Genomic DNA, 24,517 nt, shown 5'->3' on the forward strand with positions numbered 1-24,517 from the left:
GTTTTATATATGTACATATATATAATTTAGCTAATATTTTCTGAATGCCTACAATAAACATGTATTACTTTTGCTTAATATTTTTATTTTATTTTTTAAAGATTTTATTAAATAAATAAAATGTATTTACTTGACAGACAGAGATTACAAGTAGGCAGGCAGAGAGAGAGAAGAAAGCAGGCTCCCGGCTGAGCAGAGAGCCCAATGCGGGGCTCGGTCCCAGGACTCTGGGATCATGACCTGAGCCGAAGGCAGAGACTTAACCCACTGAGCCACCCAGGCACCCCAACTTTTGCTTAATATTTTAAAATTAAAAATGTTAACTAGTTTGAATCTTATTATTTATTTATTTAGTAAATTAAGTAATCTCTATGCCCAACATGGGGCTTGAACTCATGACCCCGAGATCAAGAACTGCATGCTATGTCAACTGAGCCAGCCAGCATATGCTGTACTGAACTTGACATTGGTGGGGCTGCGCACCTCATATCAATTAACCTATGAGGGTATCAAAACTATTGACTACTATGGAATTATTAAAAGCTGAATGTATAACATGAAGACTGATCCTCATCAATGGAAACAAATAGCCTACCAAGTGAAAAGAGAAGCAAAGTAGGGAGAGGAAATTAACACTTGGGAAGAATCCCTCCCTCCAAGACGGGGACTCAAAGGATCAGTAAATCTCAGCAATGTCCCTGACCACCTCCCTCCTGTCACTCCTGGTTGGGCAGATACCATGTCTGTCTCCACTGCCATTCCTGTCCAGCTGACACTGAGACCCCTCCCACCTCTCTGGGACCTGGGCCTAGATCCATCAATAAGTCTGGAAGTACCATATCTGAGGGTTCTAGCTCCCCAGAGGGAAAGGGTTTTCCCACCCCTGCCCTACTGCAGGACCCACGCAGAAGGCAGCAGGGTGGAGTGAGAGGCAGAGGGATGAAGGACGGGGGTAGGGAGATGGTGGAGCAGGAAGACGAAGAAGGTGGAAAAGGACCATAAGAAGGAAAGCAAGGATGAGCTGGAGATGACGGGTTGTCTGGGGCTATGGTGACCCCCCCCCCCCAGAGCTCAGGGTCGGGGGGAAAGTACAGCAATGGGACCCACATGCTCTTCCTTCACCTGAAAGGTCACCTTCTAGGCTCTGATGGCTGCAGTTAACGACACTGTTTTATATATTTGGAAGTTGCTAAGAGTAGATCTTGAAAGCTCTCCGCACAACGAAAATAAAAACCTGACTGTGTGAGATGACGGGTAGTAGCTCTAGCTGTTGTGGTAATCATTTTGCAATATATACATGTATCAAATTATTATGTTGCATACCTGAAACAAATACAATGTTCTATGTCAATTATATCTCAATAAAACTGGAAAAATAAAACAACAACAGACCCCCCTCCCTCCCCCCGGAAAGGCCCAGGCTCAAAATACCAGTTAAAGGAAACAGGTTACCCACAGGGAGGAGGGCAGGAGCAGAAGCTTGGTGGGGAGCAGGGACTTTACAGACAGACCCTGCCTGTCCAGAGCCCAGCTTGGCTTCTTCCCCAGCATGGGCCCTTGGGCAGTTAGCTTGCTTCTGTAAACAAAGGGCAGTATTCTGAGGACACTGTGGGGCACACGGTTTGAAAGCGCTACCCACCCATCTATGGCCAAGGACAGGTGGGCCGTGGGAGCTCTGGGCTCTCCTTCCACTGCTGGGCTCACTGGGGGCATGCATCGACTCACCTAGAGAGGCTGTGTAGTTATCAGAGCAGGACGAAGATGAGTCCCCAGAGAGGCTGGGCGTTTGGACGGAGGAGGGCCTCGAGGAATGGCTCCCTCCACCACTTTCCCCACGAACTGGAGGCTGGAAGGGAGAGATGGGCTCACTTTCTTCCCTTGTCCCCGATCACTGACAGGAGGGGCTTCCAGGAAGGCCTGCGGGGGTGGGGAGGGAGGCCTCCCCCATTCCGGAGCAGCACCCCCACCCCCCGCCCCTGTTTCTCGCTGGCCGCGGCTCTCCGGTCCCCACTCCTGCGCCCCCCAGCGGTGGCTCTTCACGCCACAGCCCATCCTTCCCCAGGCAGTCCGCTCGTGGGCGCACCCGGAACTGGGAGAAGTCGGCATAGGTGGGGTCGTAGGTCTTGTGGTGGGCGTCCAGCAGGATGGCGATGATCCGCTGCTGCTCCTCAGAGAGCTTGGGCCGCAGACTGTCCCTCAGGGCTTCCTCCTCCTTCCGCTTCAGGATCATCTCTCGCTTCCGCTGCACCTCCTCATCTGTCAGGATGACTGTGGGGCAAGAAGGGGGCGAGAGAGGGGCTTTGAGGAGGGTTGGGCCTGCAGCGCCTCGGAGAAACCCTCCTCCAGCTGCTAAAGGCACAAGATCGGAGGGGCGCACAGGGTTGGGGGGCTTCCCGCCATGGGGGACTCTGGGCCCACTCCATGGACGGAAAACTGGTTCCTGTTGAAATGGCAGGTGCGTGAGATAGGAGGAAAAAGGATCTTAGGGGTGGGAATGTTGGGCATTATTAGTGAGTCTGTGTTCTCCAGAGCAAGTGATGGGACTCTGGGCAAACTGAACTCTCTGGGCTTTGGTCATCTCATTAATCAAACAAGCAGTTTGCTCCATACAACCTCTTCTACGGCCCTTTTGTGGTCCCTTCCTCCAGAAAGCCTGTGTATGTGGGGTGGCTGAGGGGTCGCTGAGTGACAACCCCGACCTTGGAGGATGGACTGTTTTGAGAACTGAATGCATGTGTAACACAGACCAGCTGCTCATTAAATGTCAAGTCGTGTCTCTTCTTCCCCACATTCACAGACCCTGATCCTGAGGGATGGGGGTTGGAGTGGGGAGTGAAGAGGGTGAGAGTCACTGTGTGGCCAGTCCCAGTGTCAGAAGCTGGGAGATGCTGAAAGACACCTCCACCAGGGCATTCCCACGCCCAAGTTTCCAGGCATGGAACTTGGGTGTCCGATCTACTTTGACCAACTTAGAAAGACTTTGCGTCTTTGGTTCCTGCAAAACAACCCCTCCTCCAGCCTGTCCAGTCTTGAAAGTTCTGCCCGGGGAAGTTTTTGAGCCCTCTAGAATTCCCAAAGAGAACACCGCGCAGCTCTCACTGGCTGTTCTCTCCAGTTGCAAGCCAGCGTGCCTGACAAAGGGGAGAACCCACGCCCCCTGGGGTGGCGCCCACCTCACCAGGCTGGGCAGCTGCCCCGGGGGGTGGCAGGGCTGCAAGCGGGGATGCCTGGCACAGGGGTGAGGCAAACAGACTTCCGGGCCGGGGCGTGCAGAGTGCTGACGGCAGGAGTGGGCACTGGGGCCCTCGGCCTGTAGCTACTTGCTGGCTGCTGGTGTTGCCAGCGCTTCTGCCCACAGAACTGGGGAGTTTCACAAGAGCAGGGAAAGCAACCAGAACCCCAGGATAGGTGGGTTCTGGGCTTCAAGAGCGGCCCACTGGCCCAGACCCCTGTGGGGAGAAGGAAATAAGAGGGTGGGAGGGGAGGGAGAGTCTGTGGAGTGTGGGTGGGTGGAAGTGGGCAACCAGAGCCTCAGTTACAGCAGGAAGGGAGGCTTGTGGCAAAGGAAGGCATGTTCCCTGCACAGCTGGGGAAGCCATATGAAGAGAACGACTGGAGGAGGCCACGCCCATGTGACTGACTCACCTGCCCACAGAGCTGCCAACCCTCTCCCACGGTGGGTGTTTGCTCAGACCCCACGGGGTCAAATGGGGTGGAAGAGGAAGGAGCAGGGAGCATTGCATTCAAGGCAGGGTACGAAGCCCAAGCCGGGGGAATCCAAGATTAGGTGTCTGGTCTTTCTTGCTCACCTGAGGGTGGATGCAGGGGGTGCTGGGGCTGGAGTGGGGGGGGTTAAGGGGGGTGCTCCGCTAGTCATGCCACAGGCATCCTGGACATGCTTCTTGGCTTGACTGGGCCTTGATACTCTCTTGGGATTCTACAGTGTCACTTTCCTGCTCAGAAACTATTTCTGGATCCTTTCTGCGCACCATGGTCCAAATTAAAGTCAAGATGCTCCATGATTTTACTTCTTCCTAACTTTCCAACCTCCTTCCCCCATGCCTCTGGACACAGCTTCTGCTCCGGTCACGTTGAGACTGCTGGCCTGCAGACACGACCCGCTCAGTCTTGTCACTGCTTTTCCACTCATGCCGGCTGCCTGTCCACTGGGTCTTCCCTCTCCCATAGCTGCGCAAGTCCTATCTTTTCTCCAGCACCCAGACTTCAGCCCTCTCTCACCATGAAGCCTTTCTGGATTGCCCCAATCTGCACTGAGCTTTCGTTTCTTATTTCTGTGGTATGTCTACTGTTTCCCGCACACATTGATACCCAACTGTCTTCCACTCTGTAATAGTTATGGTTAGTACAACCTCCAGTAAATGGCCAGATGGAGGGAACCTGAGATGTTCAAGATGTCCTTCACTAGAACGGTAGGCTTCCTGGGTTTCCCTCCTATGGAAGGAAGCCAGCGAGCCCAACGAAGCTTCCTGGCCATGGTGTTTGCTCAGTAGTATGAGAGACTGGACACCCAACACATCGACACTGATTGTACCTACTATGTGCTAGTCATTGTCCTTTGCTCAGGAAATGACAGTGAGAAGTACACCAACACTGTGTGTGTGTCCTACCATGTTGGGACGGTACATGTCAAATGCCAGCCAGTCCACCAGATAGCTGAGCCCGGCTCACCTTTTCAGTTTAAATAATTGTGACTGAAATATTTTCAAGACAGCATACCTTGTAAGAGAACACCTATAACATGCAACCTTTACTTATCATTTGGAACAATTACTGGACTTTGCAGGAGCGAGGTCATGACCTCAGGACTGGACAGCGGTGTCCTTGCACTGTGATTCGGCCTGCTGTGATTCAGAGTTCTTGTGTCTCATCGCTTTCAATCTCCGCCTCTCTAGTAAGCTCCGTGTTATCTCTTCTTGGTTCCTGCCTCTGGGGGGGTGCTTTTCTTTCCCTTAACTGTTAATTTATAGTCTGTTGGGGAGCTGGAAATCATGGTGATCAAGTTTTAGGTAAGAAAAAAGATCTGTTAATAAAAATGGATAAAAAATAAAGAATTTTTTAGGTACCGGGCACTACGCTAAATGCTTCTTAAATATCAACTCACAGATATTTAGTTCTTATAACAACCTCTTAGGGCAAGAGCAAGTATTCCCATTTTGCAGATGAGAGACCCCCAGGCCCAGAGGCTGGGTACCTTGTTCAAAGTCACAGCTAACATGTGGTGAAGCTGGTACTCAGGCCTGGGTAATACGGTTCTAGAGCTCATGGTTGTAACTACTGCCCCATAGCTCCTCTGATTATGATTGGCTATGACTGCTCCATAGGACTCTTGTCCTTAGCTGTGGAACACACAAAATGTTCCAATCCATCTGAAGAGTATGAAAAAATAAATAAAGTAGCTAAGTTCATAAATGATTTACTCCAAAAGGACAAAGTTAAGAAGATTCAAGGTTAACCTCATGACATTGTTCCTCCCAATCACAGTATCAAACGGTGACTGCCATCCGGTGTGCAGCACTAGAGAAAAAAGTGCTGAGATCTGGCATCTTCTACCAGGGCTACCAATCCACACCCCTCCCCTGAGGGTGTGCCTCCCCTACAGGCAACAGTGCCTGTAGACGGAGTAAGTCATCAGGCTCTCACATGTGCAGATGCTGTTGTGATTTAGGAAGTAAGTCTTTATTTAAAGGGGGTTACTAATTTCATAGGAAATTTTAAAAAAATCATTTTCTCAACGAATCGCTACTGAAAATGCCATTACTATCATGTAGGAGGACACATGTTTTGGAGTTGAAAGCCATTGACCTGGAAAAAGAGCAAACAGGTTCTAAAAGGGCATTTGATGGGTTCTCCAAGGAATAAGACACATGAGCTGTGTCCTTGGGCCTTGTGAAACCCATATGGCAGCCTAGTAGCTTTTGCCTTCCCTTTAGGCTCCCTGCTCAGTGCTAACATGGCTTTGTATATGTTTATTCCCATGCAAGATGTTCCCTGCTTCATGAAGTCTATGGTTGCCTTAGGAAGTCAAGATCCGAAAGCATGAACAACAACAAAAAACACCTCAAGTTGCCCCTGGTGGCCCAAGGACAACATTAGAGAAAAGAATATAATGTCTTTCCCAATGAATGACACAGGCAATATCAGATTTGGGAGATCTTCCTGACCCATAGACCAGTGGAACATGCAGAGGCACAAGGAAGCATAATGGGGAGCTACTACTCAGTCATTCAACGTGTATTTACTGAGCACCTATGCCATGCCAGGCGTTGTACTAACACAGGGTAGAAAAGACACACATCTCTAAAAACATTAAACAAATTCACATAAAGGTGCTTTTGTGCAGGACAGGCCAACAAGAAGCAAGAATCCAACCACAAAAGTTCTTGGGCGCCAAGCACAAGGTCAAGTCGACTAGGACTTGAGGAGAGAGAAAGGGGAACAGTCTCTTGAGCCCATCCCTAAGGGACCAGGCAGTGCCTGGAGGAACTCTGGCCCACAGAGGGTGCCTGGTGGGCTGCACCAGGGTGGGGTCCCGAAGCCTGGCATTTGGAAGCAAACAGACCTAGGTTAGAATGCTGCTACCATACCATCTTATTACTCAAAGGCACGAAATCGGAATTACTCTGAGCTTCCCCAGCTACGAAAAAAAAAAAAAAACTACAGAAGTATTCACTTATTTAGGGATTCTTGGGAGAATTTAATAAGAAAACACCCATGTTTGATGCAGGTAGGTGCTCCATAAACATTTGTTCCCACACCCAACTCTTTCCCCTTCCTGAGCTCCCTTTAGGGAAGGGCCCCCTCTCTGCTTCTGCCAGAAGGGAGCCTATGTTTGCAGCGCCCTTCAGAGGGAGCCCTGGGCTGTCCTGTGGTTTTACAAATGTTGACACAAAATTGTCTCTGGGAGGTTGAGCCTTAAGGCAGCCCAAGCCCACATGATAAACGAGTAGCTCTCCTCGGGTTCTGAGCTGGGAGCTCCAGGCCCAGACCACTGTGAGGACTTCTCTCAGCTGGGCTGACTTGAGGCTGAGAACTACAACTACATCTTACAAGCCCTTCCTGAAGGACCTTCCCTTGGAGTCGTAGAGAGAACAAGCCTAGCGCTGGCTCAAGGTCTTCCTTTAACCAGAGCTCTGCGGCCCAGGCTCCAAGAGCTCAGCTCTCGAAGCCCAGGGCTACCTCACTACAGCTCCCTAAGGGCATCCCGAGGGCTGCACTGGGCATGCAGCAGGGTGGGGTGCAGGGCTCTGTGGGGGAGGACTGGGGCTGGGTTTGGGGTGGCTGAAGCACAAAGCTGTTGGGGTTTGGGGTGGGCATCCACTTCCGGATTGCTGGCTCCCATCACCACACGGTGTTCCTAGGGGCACCCTGATGCTCCCAAGACCTGTTTATCTCCGTGGATGCAGTGCTGTCTTTGGGGACCAGAGGAGATCTAGAAGCAGACATGGAGACTTGCTTTCTGACTCTAGTCCTGATATTTTTACCTTTCTGAGTCTCAGATGATTTCTAAGTGTTCTTCCTATTCGAAGTTGATCAGACATCTCCTCCTTCCCGAGACATAGGAGAGGAGTGTCGGGGGTGTCAATGAAGCTGGTCCCACCCAGAACCTCTGGGGCAGAGTCTGACTGAATCCCAGCCGTGGAACTGTGCTGTTCTTGGCTGGCAGAGCCTCAGAGCCAGACTCCCTGCCCCGCAGGGGTTATGTGTCCCTTGGGGGCAGGGGCAGGGGGCGTGCTCACTGCATCTTGTTTGTGTCCACACCAGTGCCTTGCACAGAGCAGGCCGCCCTAAGCCGGTGTGTGAGAAGCCCCATGAGGCACTCAGTCTTGGCCTCCTCTGTTCCAGGATAAACAGAGGAGTCGGGCGGGGCAGGGGACGGTGCTAGGAGAGATCAGCGTGTCTAGGCCTGCACACTCCTGTGGGGGCGAGGAGGAACAACAGCCTGGAAACTTCTTCAGGGCCTGCCAGGGTTGACTGGGGAGCCGGGAGCAGGAATGAAGGACTGCGACCCGCTAAGGAGGGAGCCTGTCAAGACTCAAGCAGGAGGCACCCCCATGAGAGTCTCCATTCTGTCTCTGTTCCCCAACAACAGAGAATTTTTTTTTCCTGTCAAGAAAGAAGTGTTCCACCCCCGAAGCCCTGTCCTGAGACTCTTCCCTTTTAGTGGACACATCTTTCGTCTTCCTCGTACCTGCGTCCCTCACCCCCCAAAACAGTAGCCTCATAGCCAGAAGGGCCTCCAGGCACGCCTGCATCTGAGCACCCCTCCTGAGCCTCCTCAGGTCCGCACCTTAAGTTGTCCCAGGGCCGAGGAGGTGAGCAGCATGCAGACGGCAGGCAGGGGTGAGCAAGAGGCCGAGCAGGACAGAAGGTGCGGAGGACACCGGTGCCAGGACCCGCCCAGGGCACTGGTCTGCAGCCCAGGGAAGGCTGGTCTAGCCCCTCCCGGGGTCTGCTGAATTCAATGGCTATTCTGGTTACCAAGTAACCAGAGCGTAGATGCAAAGTCCAGGGGTTGTTTTTAACCTGAGGGTTAGAACAAGTCAGTCTGCCATTGGTCCTTTCCTCCAGTCCTGCAGCTGGACAGGAAGTTCTGCAGACCCCCCCTTCTCTCTCCCTCTGGATCCAGAGGGCCATCCCAGAGTCCGGTGCTTCCCCTCACAGAGTCTCTCCTCTGGTCCCCCCAGATCTGCCCCTGGGGCCAGAGTGGCCCAAAGGCCGGGTCGGGGAGGGACCTGGATGCTAGCCAGGCTCTGAGTGCATCTTCTCCCCCAAACCCCTGCCCCTCCCCAACGTCAGCAGCCCACTCTCCCAAAGTCCAGACAACCCTGGGTCCTTGAGCTTCATCTTTTCCCTGAAGGTCCAGGAATAGGGAGGCGAGAACAGTAATCTGTCTTGGAGGAGGACTGATCTGGGGGCTTACGAAGGCCGTGTCCTGCCTCTCCCTCCTCACAGGCACCCCCATGGGATGGGCCCTTCCCCGAACTCTGAGACACAGATCCAACTGAGGTTTGTAGGACCCCCCTGGGGCCTCTGGCCCTATTGTTCGGGCCGCAGGGCCCAGCTCCAGGCCCCAGGTGCCAACAGCCCCAGGGGAATAGTACGGAGACCTCTCGGACCAAACCTGCCTACAGAGCAGCTCCCACCATCCCCTTTCAGTACCACCCCTGCCCTGGCCCCGGGTACTCACACTCCTTCATCATGCCGATGTCCACGCAGCGCTTGAGCCGGCAGGCCTGGCAGTGGCGGCGGTTGTCCTTGGTGATGCGGCAGTCCCCGTTAAAGGGACAGGTGAACAGCGCCTTCCGCTTCATGCTCCGCCTGCCCGGGGAGAGAGCACATGCCACCTCTGGGTCACACCCCTCCCAGCCCCTGCCCTGGCTGCCTGCGGGGGCTGTGACAACTGAGACTGCCCACAACCCACCCCCCAATCTCCATGTCACCCACAGAAGATTTGGGGCCCAGCCCTGGCCACTCTCAGTGCCTACCCCTCCCCTCCCCCACACCTCGCCTCCTTCTTTCACTCCCTACTCTGCTCCCATCATCGCTTTGATTTACTTTATTTTTTTAATGTTTGAAAGGATTTATTTATTATCACTTTCATTTTTTTTTTTCAAATGAGCTCTACACCCAACGTGGGGCTTGGATTCATGCCCCTGAGATCTAGAGTCGTCTGTTCTACCAACTGAGCCAGGCCAGACCCCTGATTTACTCTTACGGTCCTCTACGTCCCAGTTTTTTTTTTTTTTTTTTTTTTTTTTAACTACACAGGAAATACATGAGTGAATTAGCCTAGTGACGTTTTTAAACTACTAAAATCTGCAGAGTAGCCCTCACTGCTTATAGCGAGCCATTATGGGAGGCGAGGACGCTGGGGACGGCTTTAAGTCATCCAGAGTTTGGAGATCTCGGACTAGAGCAGGCCTAGTCCAGAGACAGACACGTGCGCAGGTGCACGGAGAAGGGAGAGAGGGCCCAAACCAGAGCTGGAGGTAGCCAGATCACACACACAGAGATGAAAGGCCCGATGAGTGTGCGGGAGCCCTGAGGTCTGGCCTGGACTTTCTGAAAGGCAGAGGGAGCAAGGGTTCTGCCAGGACAGAAAATTGCCAAAGGTTCTTAGCTTGGGAAGCCAGTCCCCCTGGCGCCCCTGGTATTCTATGTAAAATTGTGCATGTAGTGGTGTGTATACACATGTGTCCGTGCATGTGTGTGCAAGTTTGAGGGCTCATTTTCCTAATTCTGGCTTTCTGCTGCCAGCCACACCACATGGCACTTTCAGGAGGTTACATCATCTATGTCCTTGGGGTTCCTCATACTGTTCCCAGCCCCAGTAGGGGCAGGCCCATTTTTTGGTTTTGTTTTGTTTGCTTATTTGTTTGCGTTTTTGCCCTGGGACAGGTGACAGGATTTAGCTGGAGAAAGATGGTGGCAGAATCACTTTCTCTGGGACCAGCAGCATCTTACAAGTTGATGCTCAAACCTTATGAGCAAAGGCCTGGCTCCAACCATTTCCCTCTCTCAGAAGTGAGCTGGTCACACACTAGTTATGCTTCTTGGTAAAAAAAATGACTCACTGTTCACATTCACTAGAAGATAAATGGGGTTTAGGACGAACATTCTCATCAGTCAGCATGGACAGAGGGGACCCATGGGACAGAGGAGAAGAGAACACAGAAATGGCCTGCCAGTAGTCACAGGTAACCAGACTCCCAGATTAGAGGATCCAAGAGACTATTGGTGTACCTCCCCTTTTTATAGCTGAGAGCACTGAGGGGAAGAAACTTATCAGTGAGGGGAGTCAGCAAGAAGTGAAGGCTCCCCAGTTGGCTGTTAGAGACATGAGGCTCGGCTTTTGGCTCCTGGGATTGAACACATGACTCTCATTCCTAGAAACTCAAGGTGCTCAATGAAGTGGAGCCTCCAGGCAAACAGCTCCAGGCAGCTGGCCCTTGAGAACAACTCAAGACCAAGGATGACCCGTGGCCTACAAGGTAGTTGCCCTTGGTTTTGGACCTTGGCCCCCAGTACCGTCCTGTTGCCCCTCTCCTGACCCAAGAGGGCCCCCGGTAGACCAGGCTGCAAGGGGAGGTGGAACCACACGAGGCTATGGGGGTCAACTCCAGCTCACCAATGGCCACACCCACCCTATGGTGACTACCCAGGGAGAGATCACATACCAGGCTTTTGCCTACCTTTATGGAAACAGAGAGCCTTTCTCCTTGAGTCTCCATCCATCTCTGGTAGCTCTCCAGAGGGACAGGCAAATATAGAAGCACCTTAGCTACCTGAAATGAACTACTACATCACCAGGGGACATGAGAATCATTCACCCCTTTACTCCTTCCCCTCCTTCCCACTCATGGTTCCTGAGGCTCCGCCTGTTACCACAAATGTTCAGGCCCCAGGATGCCCGTAATTCTCTAAACTTACTTAAGGGCCAGAAGTTTCTAATTCAGAGTGAACTCTCATTTCCTTTTTTTTTTTTTACAACCAGGCACTTTGCCCAGGAGCTGAGGGTCTGCTCTCTCCTCCCACCCACTGTCTTGTCTGGCTCACAGCTCTTCCTGTTAATTCTCTAGGGCTTGGGGCGCCACAAGGAACATATCACGCATGTGGCACCTCCAAACACGTGAGCCAAAGCCCCTCACCAGCCCTGTGCTGGGGACTGAGAGCTTCTGAGCCCCCCAGGTGGGAGGAAGTCCCATGCCCCCCAGGGACCTATCTCTCCTTCCTCGGGCTCTAGGGCACCTGCCTCTGACTCTCACTGGGGGCACCCCCCAGCTGCCGGGCTCAGGAGGTTGTGGCACTATCATCTTTCTTTGATCTTCCTCACTGTAAATCTGAAACCCACCCCAGGCCTCCACACACAGGAGTGCTGGAGATAGCCACGCAGCCCAGCTCTGCCGGACAGCGGGAGTGGATTCTGACGAGGTTGCGGTTGCGTAGGAATCCAAAAATATGCAGAGCTGGCTTCAAAGAAAATACTCGGGGGGGGGGGGGGAACCCCAATGTCCTTGCTCCCAGCTTTGTAGTTAGAGTAGAAAGCTCATGAATACTGAGAAGCAAAGTGGGAGGAGGGGGAGGGGGAGGAAAAGGAAGGAAGGGAGGGAGGGAAGAAGGGAGGGAAGGAAGAAAGAAAATGTTAAAAGTCCTTCCAGGGGCGCCTGGGTGGCTCAGCGGGTAAAAGCCTCTGCCTTCAGCTCAGGTCATGATCCCAGCGTCCTGGGATCGAGCCCCGCATTGGGCTCTCTGCTTGGCTGGGAGCCTGCTTCCTCCCCTCTCTCTCTCTCTGCCTGCCTCTCTGCCTACTTGTGATCTCTATCTGTCAAATAAATAAATCTTAAAAAAAAAAAAAAAAAGAAAAAAAAACAATTAAAAAAAAAAAAAAAAAGTCCTTCCAACCAAGGCACATTATCCCATTGCACGGCTCACACCTGTGCTTTTCACCCTTCGCCATACTTTGTCCCAAAGAACACCGACTTTGTCCCGTTTCTCCACAGTATTTGAATGATGTAGAAAATAGCCTATAAATTTATAGAGCTCTTGAACTATTATGAAAAATTATACTAAGCACTCTTCCCTGCGTCCTCTGAATACAGAATCAGAGACGAGACCCTAGATTTGTAGCCAGGAGAACGGAGGGCAGCCATCACAAAGAACTGTCACACTCTGGAGTGTCAATCAGTGTTCAGGGAGGGAATGCTCCCTCTCCAGCTCCGACAGGGAGACCCAGGTCATCCCCACCCCCAAACTGGCTTTCAGGTGTGTCCAGCCCAGCATAGTTGCCAGGGCTGTGGGTCTCTCAGGCTCTGGGGCCCAGTTCTTCCTAACTCTCCTGGGGTTTTTTTCAGGGTGGGTCTCTGGTGATGCCCTGCTAAGGGCATTTCCGTACATGTGGCTGACATCTAGCCTCTGCCTGCAAGGAGTTGGGCAGCCAGACCAGTCAGCCCTTGCTCTGTGCTTTGTCCCGAAGATCCACGCCCTGTCCTGCCTTCCTCCCCATGCTAATTGCTTGTGAGCTTCTTTGGTTTTGAGAAACAAGAGCTTCGAGTTTCCATGAGAGCCCATTGCCTTAGCTGCTCTCTCAGCCTGGACCCTGTCATCCTCTGGGTGGTTGGCAATTATACCCCAGCTCAGGAAGGAGGGGTTGGGGTGGTGCCACCGGGCTAAATATAGACACAGTTTCTAGAAAGTCAGGGGTGAGAGAGGACATTGACTAATTCATCAAAACATGACAGACAAGCTGTTCACAGAAGCATGAAGTGCCTGGGGCCAGGGACTCAGGCCTGGGACCGTAGAGTCCTTGGGTTGGTGGCCCCAGCACCAGAGACCCACCCTGAAAAACCCCAGCCTGGGGCCAAGTGACGGCTCTGGCTTTGTCTCCACTGCAACCCTGAGTATCACAGAAATCACAGAGCCTACACTGGATCCAGGACCCTGGTGGAGCTCCCAATGGGAAAGACCAACAAGGTCGGGACCCATAGGGCATCTTTATATGTGGCAGCGTCAAGGCCTTCTCGGGAGAGTTTAAAAAGCCAACTCTACAGAAAGCTAGGTTAACACTATGGCAAAGAGCACGAGCCCCCTTTTTGGACAGCAATTGGGTCATATTCACCAATATGTAAAAGGCACAGAGCTTTTAACGCAGTGAAACTACTTCCAGGCATTCATCCTGAGAGTCAATCAGCCCACTGGCCCAAAGACACGTGCATAAAGGTGGTCGCGGCAGCACTGTATGGAGAACTGGTCCGTTACAGTACAGTAACTCCATACGAAATGACGGGGCCACGGGAAGGATGGAGGAAGAATGTGGCCGTGGGGACTAGCTTGAGGAGGTGTTCTGGAGCAGATCAAAGCAAGAGGCAGAAGGGTGAGGATAGCATACTCCTACCTTCCTGTGCACACGCGTGTGTGTGCACACACACCCATGCTCTGATATCGAGAATTTGGAAGCGAACGCATGAGTTGGTCATGGTGACAGCTTCCAGAGGAGGTAGGGACGTGAGAGTAGAGTAGAGAAGACCCACGTTTTACTGAGATGTCCTTTTGAACTATTGGCTGCTGCTACTTTTTTTTTTTTTAACCATATACAGGGATGATTTACACACACATTCCAGGTTCCATGACAGAGGAGAGAAAAGGCTATCTGCTCTCAGATACAAACAGTGCAGAAGGACAAGGATAACGGTGAGGCACTTGCTGAGGGCCTTCTCTGCTCGGACTCCGTGAGTTACCGCCAATGTTCTCACCAGCCTTGCAGGATGGGCTCTATCCCTATGCTACAGGTGGGAGGAGAAGGCAGTGGGAAGTTAGACCTCCTGCTTCATGTCCCACAGCTAATAAGTATGAAAGTGGGATCAGAATCGAGATCTGTTTGATTCCAAAGCTTCCCTAATATGGCCCTAATTCCCTAATTCTTCCCTACTATGGTCCTCATCATGAAGGTACCCTATTTCAATCCAAGCCAGAGCAGCAGTCCAAACATGCCCCTAAAGTCCAGGGGCACCTGGGGGACTCAGCCAGTTAAGCATCTGCCTTCAGCTCAGGTCATGGTCCCAGGATCCTGGGATGGAGCCCTGCTCTCTCTGCTCTCTCTGCTCAGTGGGGAGTCTGCTTCTCTCTCTCCCTCTGCCCCCCACCCCCCCGGCTTGTGCTCTCTCTCTCACTTACTCTCTCTCTCAAGTAAACTAAAAAAAAAAAATCCGGGCGCCTGGGTGGCTCAGTGGGTTAAGCTGCTGCCTTCGGCTCAGGTCATGATCTCAGGGTCCTGGGATCGAGTCCCACATTGGGCTCTCCGCTCAGTGGGGAGCCTGCTTCCCTCTCTCTCTCTCTGCCTGCCTCTCTGTCTACTTGTGATCTCTCTCTGTCAAATAAATAAATAAAAAATCTTAAAAAAAAATCCAAGAGCAGGCAGCACAGGCTGTTTGAAGGTCTCCTCTAGGACAAAGCCATTGGGAAGAAGCAGTCCCTGCGATGGGCAGGTTGGAAGTGTGGGGTCACCTCTGGTGGTCCTCTCCACTGGCGCTATGCCATAGCACAGAGAGGACCCCCCACCTGTGTTGAGAGTGACTCCATGCCAATGAGCCTTGATCCAAGTGCTGAGTTCCCAAAGACAGACAAGATCTCCTTCACACGCTTGCCACTGCCTTTCTCGACAACTCCAGAGATATTTCCTCTCTAAATATTCTGACCTCCTCTACCCAGGCTTCCAAAACAACTCTTGGCTGGTCCATAGATCACCTTCCTTATTCTCTTTCATTCACAGCCTGGAGCCACCGTGGAAGAGGGCCAGCCGCCAAGCCGAAATGGACAAAGTTTTCTCCAGCAGCACTCACTTCGTGGTGACTCATTTACTTGTGCCCGTAGAATGCCCTAGGCAGCTGCTCCTCTCTCCTCTCTGTTTCCTCCAGTGCCTGTGAGCACTTTGAGTTTTAAGTCCCTGGACCTCTGCCCCATTTCTCTGCTCACTTTCACATCACGGCTCCCGTGGTGTCCACTGGGAAACTTTCCTGGAAGCCAGAACACTCCTTGTGTTCCCAGATCCTTACCAGTCTGCCTTTTGACCCCTCCACTCCACAAGACTCATAATGAACACGGTCCCTGAGAACCTTGGGCCCACTGAACAAGAAGGCATTTCTCCGCACTGTATTTGTTAGCTCAATGCTGGTCATGAGGCATCTGGATTAAGAAGGTATCAACAGGCAAGAGAAAGGCAAGAAGGAGAGGCAAACAGTGATCTGTTTCTCAACCCTGCTTTCCAGGACCACCTCTTAAATTTCACTGTACTCTTCAATCTCTTCATCAAAGGGGTCTCTCTGATTTTCTTCTCTGTCCTTTACACCTTTCCCTTCATAGTAGAGCCTGGATGGAGGCAGCCTCCCATGACCAGAGATTCGTTCACCTCCATCGATCACCTCCATCGATCAGTCTTCTACTCTGTAGTAGACCTACGTATTTTTCCCCTCTGGCCCTTACTTCTGCTCTGGTGTTAACATAACTGAGACACATAACCTCTTAGAAGCTTGCCTATGCCAACATTTTATTCACCCTGGAAATATCCTTTTTCCCTGAGGATGTCCACACATTCCAGGGAGCAGGAAGCAAAAACAGCACGAAATAACTTGTAGGAGGAAACAGCCAGAGATGGTCTCTAATTCTTGACCAACAATCAATAGAATTGTGGTCACTGTCCAACCTTCATAATCCTATTTTGGTTTGATTATGAGTTTTGGACCTGCTGAGATGACCACAGCTAGCTCCTAGGGCAGGTAAGTTTGACTATCTTGGAAGTCACACTGAACACTGAATGGTCAAATGGGATTACCAGTCCCCCAGTGCTCAGAGAATCGTCAGTGACCCAGCACTAATGGGATGCTCTTTGAGAATGACCGTGAAAGGGCAGGGTGAACTCCCGAGAGAAAGACTGGTTGTGCTTATCTTTGTCTTCCTAAGGATGCAGAGCCGGACACAGAGAAGGCACCCCCACTGGTAGAGACTTTTCTTTCTGGGATCAGGATTTTGCAAACAGACATAAGTGACAAGAGGGTTCTATTTGAACCAGACTAAGATGGAAAGACACCGAATTTAGATGAAGCAAAGGAGAAGCAGGCGAAGGGGGGAAGAAAAGAGGAGTAATTATGTATACTTAGTTGATTCTTATTGGCAGCAGTTACATTCTGCAAAATCAACGTGAATGCTGAATCAACACACACTGAACCATTGTTCCTAGGGTTAGCCTGCAGCAAGCCTCTAATCACAATGTTTTCATCAATCAATCAATACATCACCTTGTTTCATGTGTGCTTTCTATTTAAAGACAACTTACTTTGTATATATTGTTGATTCATTAACACTGAACTCGGCCAACAACACTATTGCTCATGTCTGAACGAAGCTTCTTGAATACAGATTTCTCTATAAGGCACATCAAAGCTTTCTTGTGCTTAGGGACACTTAACAGCACTTTGGCGCTGTGCTAAGGGCCATCTCAAACAGTGAGATCACCATTGAAAAGCCCCCAAATGCAAAAACTCTGGCACTAGACAACCCACCAAAAGGACACTTTTTTTGTAGCTAAAACAAGAAGGCAGAGCATCACCTTTTTCCTCCGTGACTGGAAACGTGTGCCTCGGGGGACTTGACCTTTTCACCACTCTGAGCACATCCAGAAAGGACCATGAAAATCCTGGAAGTACGGATGTGGGGATCACAAGGAAATTTCAACTGGTGGGCAAGTTTGTAAATAACAGAATCCACGAATAATGAAGATCGGCCATCGGGGTATGTGTATGTTTATCAAACGACATCAAGACAAACAATAAGAGATGTTGGCTCTTCAGAGAGCATGGCCTGGCCCAGTCATCAAGGCAGGGAAGGTAAAGATAGAAGACAGATCAGGACAGGGTAATGAGACAAAAGCAGCAAGCTGCCCATAATACCAGTACTTTCGTGCAGGGGTTTTTGGAGGGAGGGGCCAAGGGTGGGGACAGCACCCTAATGTGAGCATGGGTGTCAGAGCCCCCCACTGGTGACGTGGATATGCAAACACATTGTCTCTGTCCATTTGGCCATCTCCCGCACCTGGCACTGTGCATGAGAGGACCTGTCATCCCTCTGCCCAGATCCTAACACATCCCTGTCTCAAGGATTCAGAGCCTAGCTGTGTATCTGGGGACAGGAAGCCTGAGTGCTTGGGCCTGGAGCCACTCTAGTGAGGAACTGACCTCCAATGTGTCATAACCTCATAAGCAGCCACCTGAGAGTCCCATCTCCCAGAGCTGACCCCCAGGGACATGTGGCCTAGAAAGAGGGACTTGGGGGGCAGGGGTCTATGGATTCACCAAACAGCCCCAAGAACTGTGGAAGACCTTGGGTTGCAGATGGGTGACTTATGACCTCTGATGAGAGTCCCCACATTGCCAGCTCTTAGCCCAGTGCCTTGGTCATAGATGCTCATTCAAATGTGGGCAGCAAGTGTATGAATGAAAAAAACAAAAGGAGGGTAGATGGCTAGAGAGACTTGTGTTTATTTTATTAAGACAGCGTTCCATGAAGGACATTAAGTATTGACCTATCAGGCTCAAAAATAATATATTGTACTTTACGTCTTTTTAAAACAAATTATTTATTTATTTGAGAGAGAGAGAGACAGAGAGGAGAAGCAGGGGGAGGAGGGAGGAAGAGACTCTTAAGCAGACTCTGTGCTGAGCGTCAGCCTGACAGAGGGCTTGATCTCATGACCCTGAGACCATGATCACAATCCTGAGATCAGTATCTGAGCCAAAACCAAGAGTCGTTCATCTAATTGACTGTGCCACCCAGGCACCCTTATACTTTATGTCTTTTATTTTATTTTTTTCAAGATTTTATATGTTTATTTGACAGAGAGAGACACAGCAAGAGAGGGAACACAAGCAGAGGCAGAGGGAAAGGGAGAACCAGGCTCCCGGCTGAACAAGGAGTCTGAAACAGGGATGATGCCAGGATCCCGTGATCATGATCTGAGTGGAAAGCAGATGCCTAATGACTGAGCCACTTTATGTCTCTTAAAGCACTTTCATACATGTCATCTCATCAACCCTCAGATTAGCACTGTGTATGGAACGGGTCAGATATAAACTCAGGCGCTTAGTTGAGGTAACCGAAACAGAGAAGTCAGAAGATCGGAACCAGGACATGCAATGGCGCGGCCAGCTCCACAGCCTACGCACTTCTGCCTGCTCTTCTGATAGGAAGCAGCCCTGATGCATGCCCCCACCCTCCTTCTCCACGTGCAGGAGAGGGTCCAGGTGGCACCCAGGCTCTGGAAGGCTCCCCCCTGAAGGAAGTGCAGAGGAATCAGAGACGTGCCAACAGGACCTGGAGCCAGCGATGCTGCCGGTCTGGTTCCCCAAGCTGGGGAGCAGCCTGCCAGGAAGCCAAGTGGGCAGCCCGCGCCAGGCCAAACAGTCAATTAGCACCCACAGAAACCCCGCTGCCCAGCGACTGCTCAGGGCAATGAAACTCCAGGCCTGCTGGTTCCTGGGACAGAGGGCAGGTGAGTTGGGAGCTGTGTTCCCAGACGGCCCACAGGTCCTTGAGTTGGGGGTGGGGGGTGGGCAGGTACCGTACACGTCCCAGGCTCTGATTCACTCTGCCCTCAAAGCCACTGGGTGAGCTCTTCAGTTCAGAGAAACCAGGCCGACGTCGACATCCCCGTTCTGTACTTGATTCACTCTTTCCTCTCTTGATGGCCAAAGGCCCTGTTCTCTTTATCTCTTTGTTCACATTCAATTAAAACTACTCTAACAGAAGCTCTTTCTTTGATGGGTTCTTCCAGGCTTTTCTCTTTCTTGTTCTTTCTCCAATAAATAAATAATTTTCTCCTGGTTCCCAGACCTACACTGCAATGCATCGCTTTCCCATCCTGCCTTCCCGGCTTTCAATGGGAACACCCTTCGTCCAGCCTTTCCAGTACTTTCCCCATACTGTTGGCACTTGTGACACTGGGCTCACTGGAGGAGAGAAGAGGCAGTTGGTAGAGAAACTGGCCCTGACTGAGTAGGAATGCTGGCACATTGCTGACATTGCCCGAGATTTCCAACCTGGGCCAGAGAGTCATGGGTGAAGACATGGGCACAGACCGAGAATGGAGATCCAGCCCGGGTGCAATTCCCCTAGTTCCAAGGAATGGTTTGATTTGGATCAGAGGACGAGATCTGAGGCCAAGTTCTGGGGCTTCCCTGAGGACATGCCTGTGATCGTTAGTCTTTTAAGAGGCTAGTCCCGAAGGACAGACACATGGGGTAGGGTAGAGGCCATGGGTCAAGAGAGTCATGGAAAGATGGGGACCTAGATAACAACCTCAGAAAAGCCATTTCTGAGAGGGGCAGAGGACAGAGCTGAAGCTGAGGGGAGGGGAGGAAGGAGATATCCTTCCCAAGACCCCGGTACTTCCAGTGGCTTTAAGAACTGGCATGTTCAATGGGCATGGGAAGGAAGGAGACATGGAAGAGGCAGGGGTTCTCTTCATGGGAGAGAAGATTCTCCTTCCTCTTGCCCTTGGGGAGGACTCACCTGAAGAAGCCTTTGCAGCCTTCGCAGGTCATGGCATTGAAGTGAAAGCCTGTGGCTCGGTCTCCGCACACCCCACAGATTCGGGGCACATTCCGGTCAAAGTCGCCAGGGTCAGGCAAGGGAGTGCTGGCTGTCATCGCCTCCATCCCTGCAAGAGCAGCCGTCAGGCCAAGGCCGGAGCTGGAGTCAGTGCCAAGGCTGGGTGGCATCCTTTACACCCCCATCCCCATCAGGAGGAAGCTCAGTGAGGCCAGGCGGCTCCCCAGGTCCCAGGCCTGAGCAGGACTTCTTGGGTGCCCTCACCTTGTGGCTCTCCATACATGAGGCAGCTTCCCCTCCTGACTCTTTGTGGAGCAGAAGCTCCCTTCCCCATGTGGGGAGTGAGAAGCCATTCATGGTATGGTTTGGGTTCAGAGGCCACACTTGCCGCTGGCAAGTTCGTTTGGGTGACATGTTTAGCTTGTCTGCATGTGACAGACAGAAGCCCTCAGCCCCTCATCCTAGAAGGTGAGAGGAATGGAGTAAATCGACCACATGCCCAAATCAGACTCTGTTATTGCCATCGCCGCTCCTCCCCACGACATGGCTCAGCCCTGACAGACCCGTGTCCCCATTGTCCTGGCACCAATGTAATAAAAATCCTGGTCCCTCTTCTCCCCCCCACCCCCGTTATAAATTTTCACCTTGATTTGAGCATCCTTCTGAATAATGTGAGTCAGACAATTAACTGATTTTGTTTTCCGAGACGGCTTTTATAAATAGGCATTATCATCTCGAGATGGATTTCACACTTGAGAGAGGAAAGATAGAGGGAATAAAACTAATGGCTTTTGGAAACCCTTCTCAGGAAGCAGCTGACCTAACTCTTCCATTAGGCAAATCGAGCCCTCGGCTTCCCGTTCTCGGGCTCAGAGCTCCTCAGGCCTCCCCAAAAGGCTTCAGACCCTGCTACCTCCCACCTTTATCTGGGTCCTCACAAGGGCCACTGCAGGCTTAAGTGGCCCCTTGGCCCCAGGGCAGGGAGGGCCCTCAGAGCAGAAGAAACTTGAGAGAGAAAATCCATTATGAGCCAGTGCCACATTCTCCTACCCTGAGGTCGGAGGGGTAGATTCTGGGGGGCCCTTGGGAGGCTCTGAGCTTCTTTCCAATGCAATCTCTGAGCTGGAGTTTGGCATATCAAAGACCCTTCGAGTCTTATCCCATTTACTCTTCATATCGCCCAGGACATAAATGCTATTAATCACGCATTTTATAAATGAGGCCCAGAGGGATGCCTGGGTGGCTCAGTTGTTAAGCATCTGCCTTCGGCTCAGGTCATGATCCTGGGGTCCTGGGATCACGCCCCACATCGGGCTCCCTGCTCAGTGGGGAGCCTGCTTCTCCTACTCCCACTCCCCCTGCTCGTGTTCCCTCTCTCACTGTGCCCCTCTCGGTCAAATAAATAAGATCTTTAAAAACAAACAAAAAAAAGCAAATGAGGCCCAGAGAAGCCCAAAGCTCGAGGTATCTCTAGCAGCTAAGATTAGAACAGGCCCAAAGTAAATACTTAATTTTTTTTTTAATTCCACAAAGAGCTTCAAACCAAAGGAAGAAAGTGAGACAGATAAGGGTAGGGGTGGAGGGAACCCTGATTGCAGGCAGCTGTAAATCCCCTACCTGTCTCAGCTTTTCTTCTCCTGGGAACCATACTGGGAACTAATACTGATATCACTGCCCAGGCTTATCACAGCGAGATTGATACTTATTAAACTGTAATGTTTATATATACACATGCAGAGAGAGACTGACATAGAAAGACTTAAAAAAAAAAAGAACAAAGGAATGATTAACAGAAATCTTTGAGGGATTGAAATTGGGGAAAAGCATGCAGAGGGCCTCTGTAGTAACTATATTCTATTTCTTTGAGGGGTAGGTATATGGTATCTTACTATTATTATTATTATTATTATTAAAACACTGTTTTATGTTTTATATGCCCGTCTGTGTATCTAAGACATTGCACAATTTTTAAACAATTACAAATAGAAGAAAAAGCGCCTGTGTGTTTGTCGACATCGTCCCTGTAGCCCACCCCACGTCCAAGCCAATTCCCCTGGGCTTCTGGAGTACCCCACATATCCAAGCCGTGGGTAGGGATCCCAGAGGCCCAAAACCATCGTGGGGCAATAGGAGAAACTGTCTAGGATGCTTGTGGCTTAACCCCAGGTCAGCTGAGATGTTGCAACTATCCGTCATCATGATGTTGCTACAGAGTCTGTGTCATTCATGCGACCAAACATTTGGTGGATTTGGTGGAAAAAAGAGAAATCAAATGTAGGTGTGGGGAGTGGGGAATACCAGTCAAATTGGCCCAACAAGGGCACATCACACGGGCTCCCTGGGCATGCCATGATGCAGGAGATTTGGAAGAACAGGCTACCCCAGCATGACAACGTGGCCTTCCTGCAACTTTGTGAGCTGCCACGTGGACATCGGGAAGGATGCTGGCCAGGGGCTGGGGACTCCTGACTCCTAGGCAGGCCACACAGAAGGCTGGAGCACCAGCCAGAGGCCCACGAGAAACAGGACTATTTTAGGAGAACCAAGAGAAAACTCAGCCCTGTCTGGGGTTATTTGCTGCTACTAAGGAGCCAGGGCCCAGGACCAGAGTCCAGAGGTGGAAAAGAGGCCCAAGCATATACGACCTGAGAGCTGGCAGTCCCAGGCATGGCAAGCAGACACTGTGCGGGTCAGAGAGACAGAAAGGAGACTGGAGCTGGGGAAGAAACACTGCTATGCGGGACAGTCCCCTGGGACCCTGGCCTCAGAGTCAGCAGGCCACTCCCTTCCGAGCCCCATCCCTGCCTCCAGCGGGCTTTGGGTCTCCACAGGGGTGCCGTGGGTGCTGCTGACTAGGGACCTGCCCCATGTGTGCTAAGCCCAGAGTAATATTCTCTTCCTTTCCTTGCCCCCTCCTCCCCATGGTGCACACCTGCGCTGGGAAGACAGAAGGCCAGCGAGGTGGTGGCTGGTGAGTTAAACACCCACCTGATGGAGCAGGGGACCAGGGAAGTTGAGCCCAGGGATGCCCTCTGTGAGGTCACAGATGTGGCCAACCAAAAGGACTCTGCAGTGACAAAAGGGAAACACTTCATCTACAGCTCACACTGACCTCATAGCCAGTCCTCCGGGGAGCCCAGTGATCAGTAGGCGAGGTTCTTTCCAGAGACTTTAGTCTCCAGATCAGGGATGGAAAACGTGGCAGAGTGATTTGTTGGGCACAGGCGTGCCATGTCATCACTGGCAGGGGTGAGGGGTGGGAACCAGGCTGCAGCCAGGATGGGCCCTCCCTTGCAGGGGGGAGTAGCAAGGGGTGGGGGGCAGCAACCAGCACATGTTCCCTGCTGTCGGTGCTCCTGTTTCTTTCACAGCAGAGAATGTTGGGAGGGAGGAAAGGCTTTCTTTTCCCTTTTTTTTTTTTTTTTTAAGATTTATTTATTTGAGACAGAGAGAGTGAGAAAGAGCAGGAGCAGAGGGGGAGGGGCAGAAGCAGACCCCCACCCCCACTAAGCAGGGAGCCCTGATGCAGGACTCAATCCCAGGACCCCAGAATTGCCACCTGAGCTGAAGGCAGATGCTTAACACACTGAGCCACCCAGGGTCCCCGGAAGGGCTTCTCTCTAAGGGAGCTTTGCGGCTTCCACGACCCCCACCCCCAGATTTGAGGGATGCTCAGTGGGGAGCAGAGCCAAAGGGTGGCCTGGAACACAGCTGATGCCAGGGAAAAGAACCCAGCCCAGGTAGTCCTGCCAAGACACCTCAGCAGGGCTGGAAGCGGTACAGGAAAAGACTGCCACCCAGGACAGCCTCAAAGACAGGTGTTTGGGATGCTGGCCTGCAGACTGGGTGTAGGCGGGGCAAGTGCTGCAGGGGTTAAATATGGCAACTCGTTGCTTTCACACAGGATGTTTTCTGCTACTTTTAGCTCTTCCTGAGCAGTGCTCCACACCCCCGGCCTCAGCAAAGGCTGAAGGTGGACTGACTCCGGTGCCCAGAGTACGTGTGTCAGTGGCATGCTGGCTCATCAAGGTGGGGCTGTGGAATTTCACCCCTCCCACTTCTACCCACACCCAGCCCTCCTTGTCTACCCACAGAGACAGACAGACCACACACACATGCATGCACACTCACACACTTCCTTCCCTGATGCCAACAGGAGGTGCCTGACCCTGAACCCTGGCAAAGGCCTTTAAGCCAGTCCCCAGATGGAGAAGGTCTGGACCCCCAGATTTTGTTTCTCTGCCTCCCAAAGGCCTGAGTAGGCAGGGCAGGGAAGAGCCCAAGGAGATTCTGAGATGTGGCTCCTAGGACCATGGGCCCACTGAGCCCATTCACTATCCCCTTGGGCACTGCCAGTTCCCAGGGAACATCCAAGGAAAATGCAGATGGACAATGAGGGGAA

The 24,517-nt window shown here is 51.7% G+C and overlaps 1 protein-coding gene across 1 annotated transcript in view; it reads right to left on the reverse strand.

The window, feature by feature from the left end:
• The window catches only part of VDR (vitamin D receptor), a 33,248-nt gene extending 13,024 nt beyond the window's left edge, over positions 1-20,224 (reverse strand). Inside the window, exons 1-4 of the mRNA XM_046011146.1 lie at positions 20,077-20,224; positions 9,209-9,339; positions 2,084-2,268; positions 1,726-1,846 (exon numbers count right to left, since the gene is read on the reverse strand). Coding sequence (XP_045867102.1) covers positions 1,726-1,846; positions 2,084-2,268; positions 9,209-9,339; positions 20,077-20,222 — 583 coding nt within the window. The 5' untranslated portion in view covers positions 20,223-20,224. The remainder of the gene's footprint in view (positions 1-1,725; positions 1,847-2,083; positions 2,269-9,208; positions 9,340-20,076) is intronic.
• Positions 20,225-24,517: the final 4,293 nt, after the last annotated feature.

The sequence above is a fragment of the Meles meles genome, chromosome 7 (assembly GCF_922984935.1).
Source record: "Meles meles chromosome 7, mMelMel3.1 paternal haplotype, whole genome shotgun sequence".
Classification (NCBI taxonomy): domain Eukaryota; kingdom Metazoa; phylum Chordata; class Mammalia; order Carnivora; family Mustelidae; genus Meles; species Meles meles.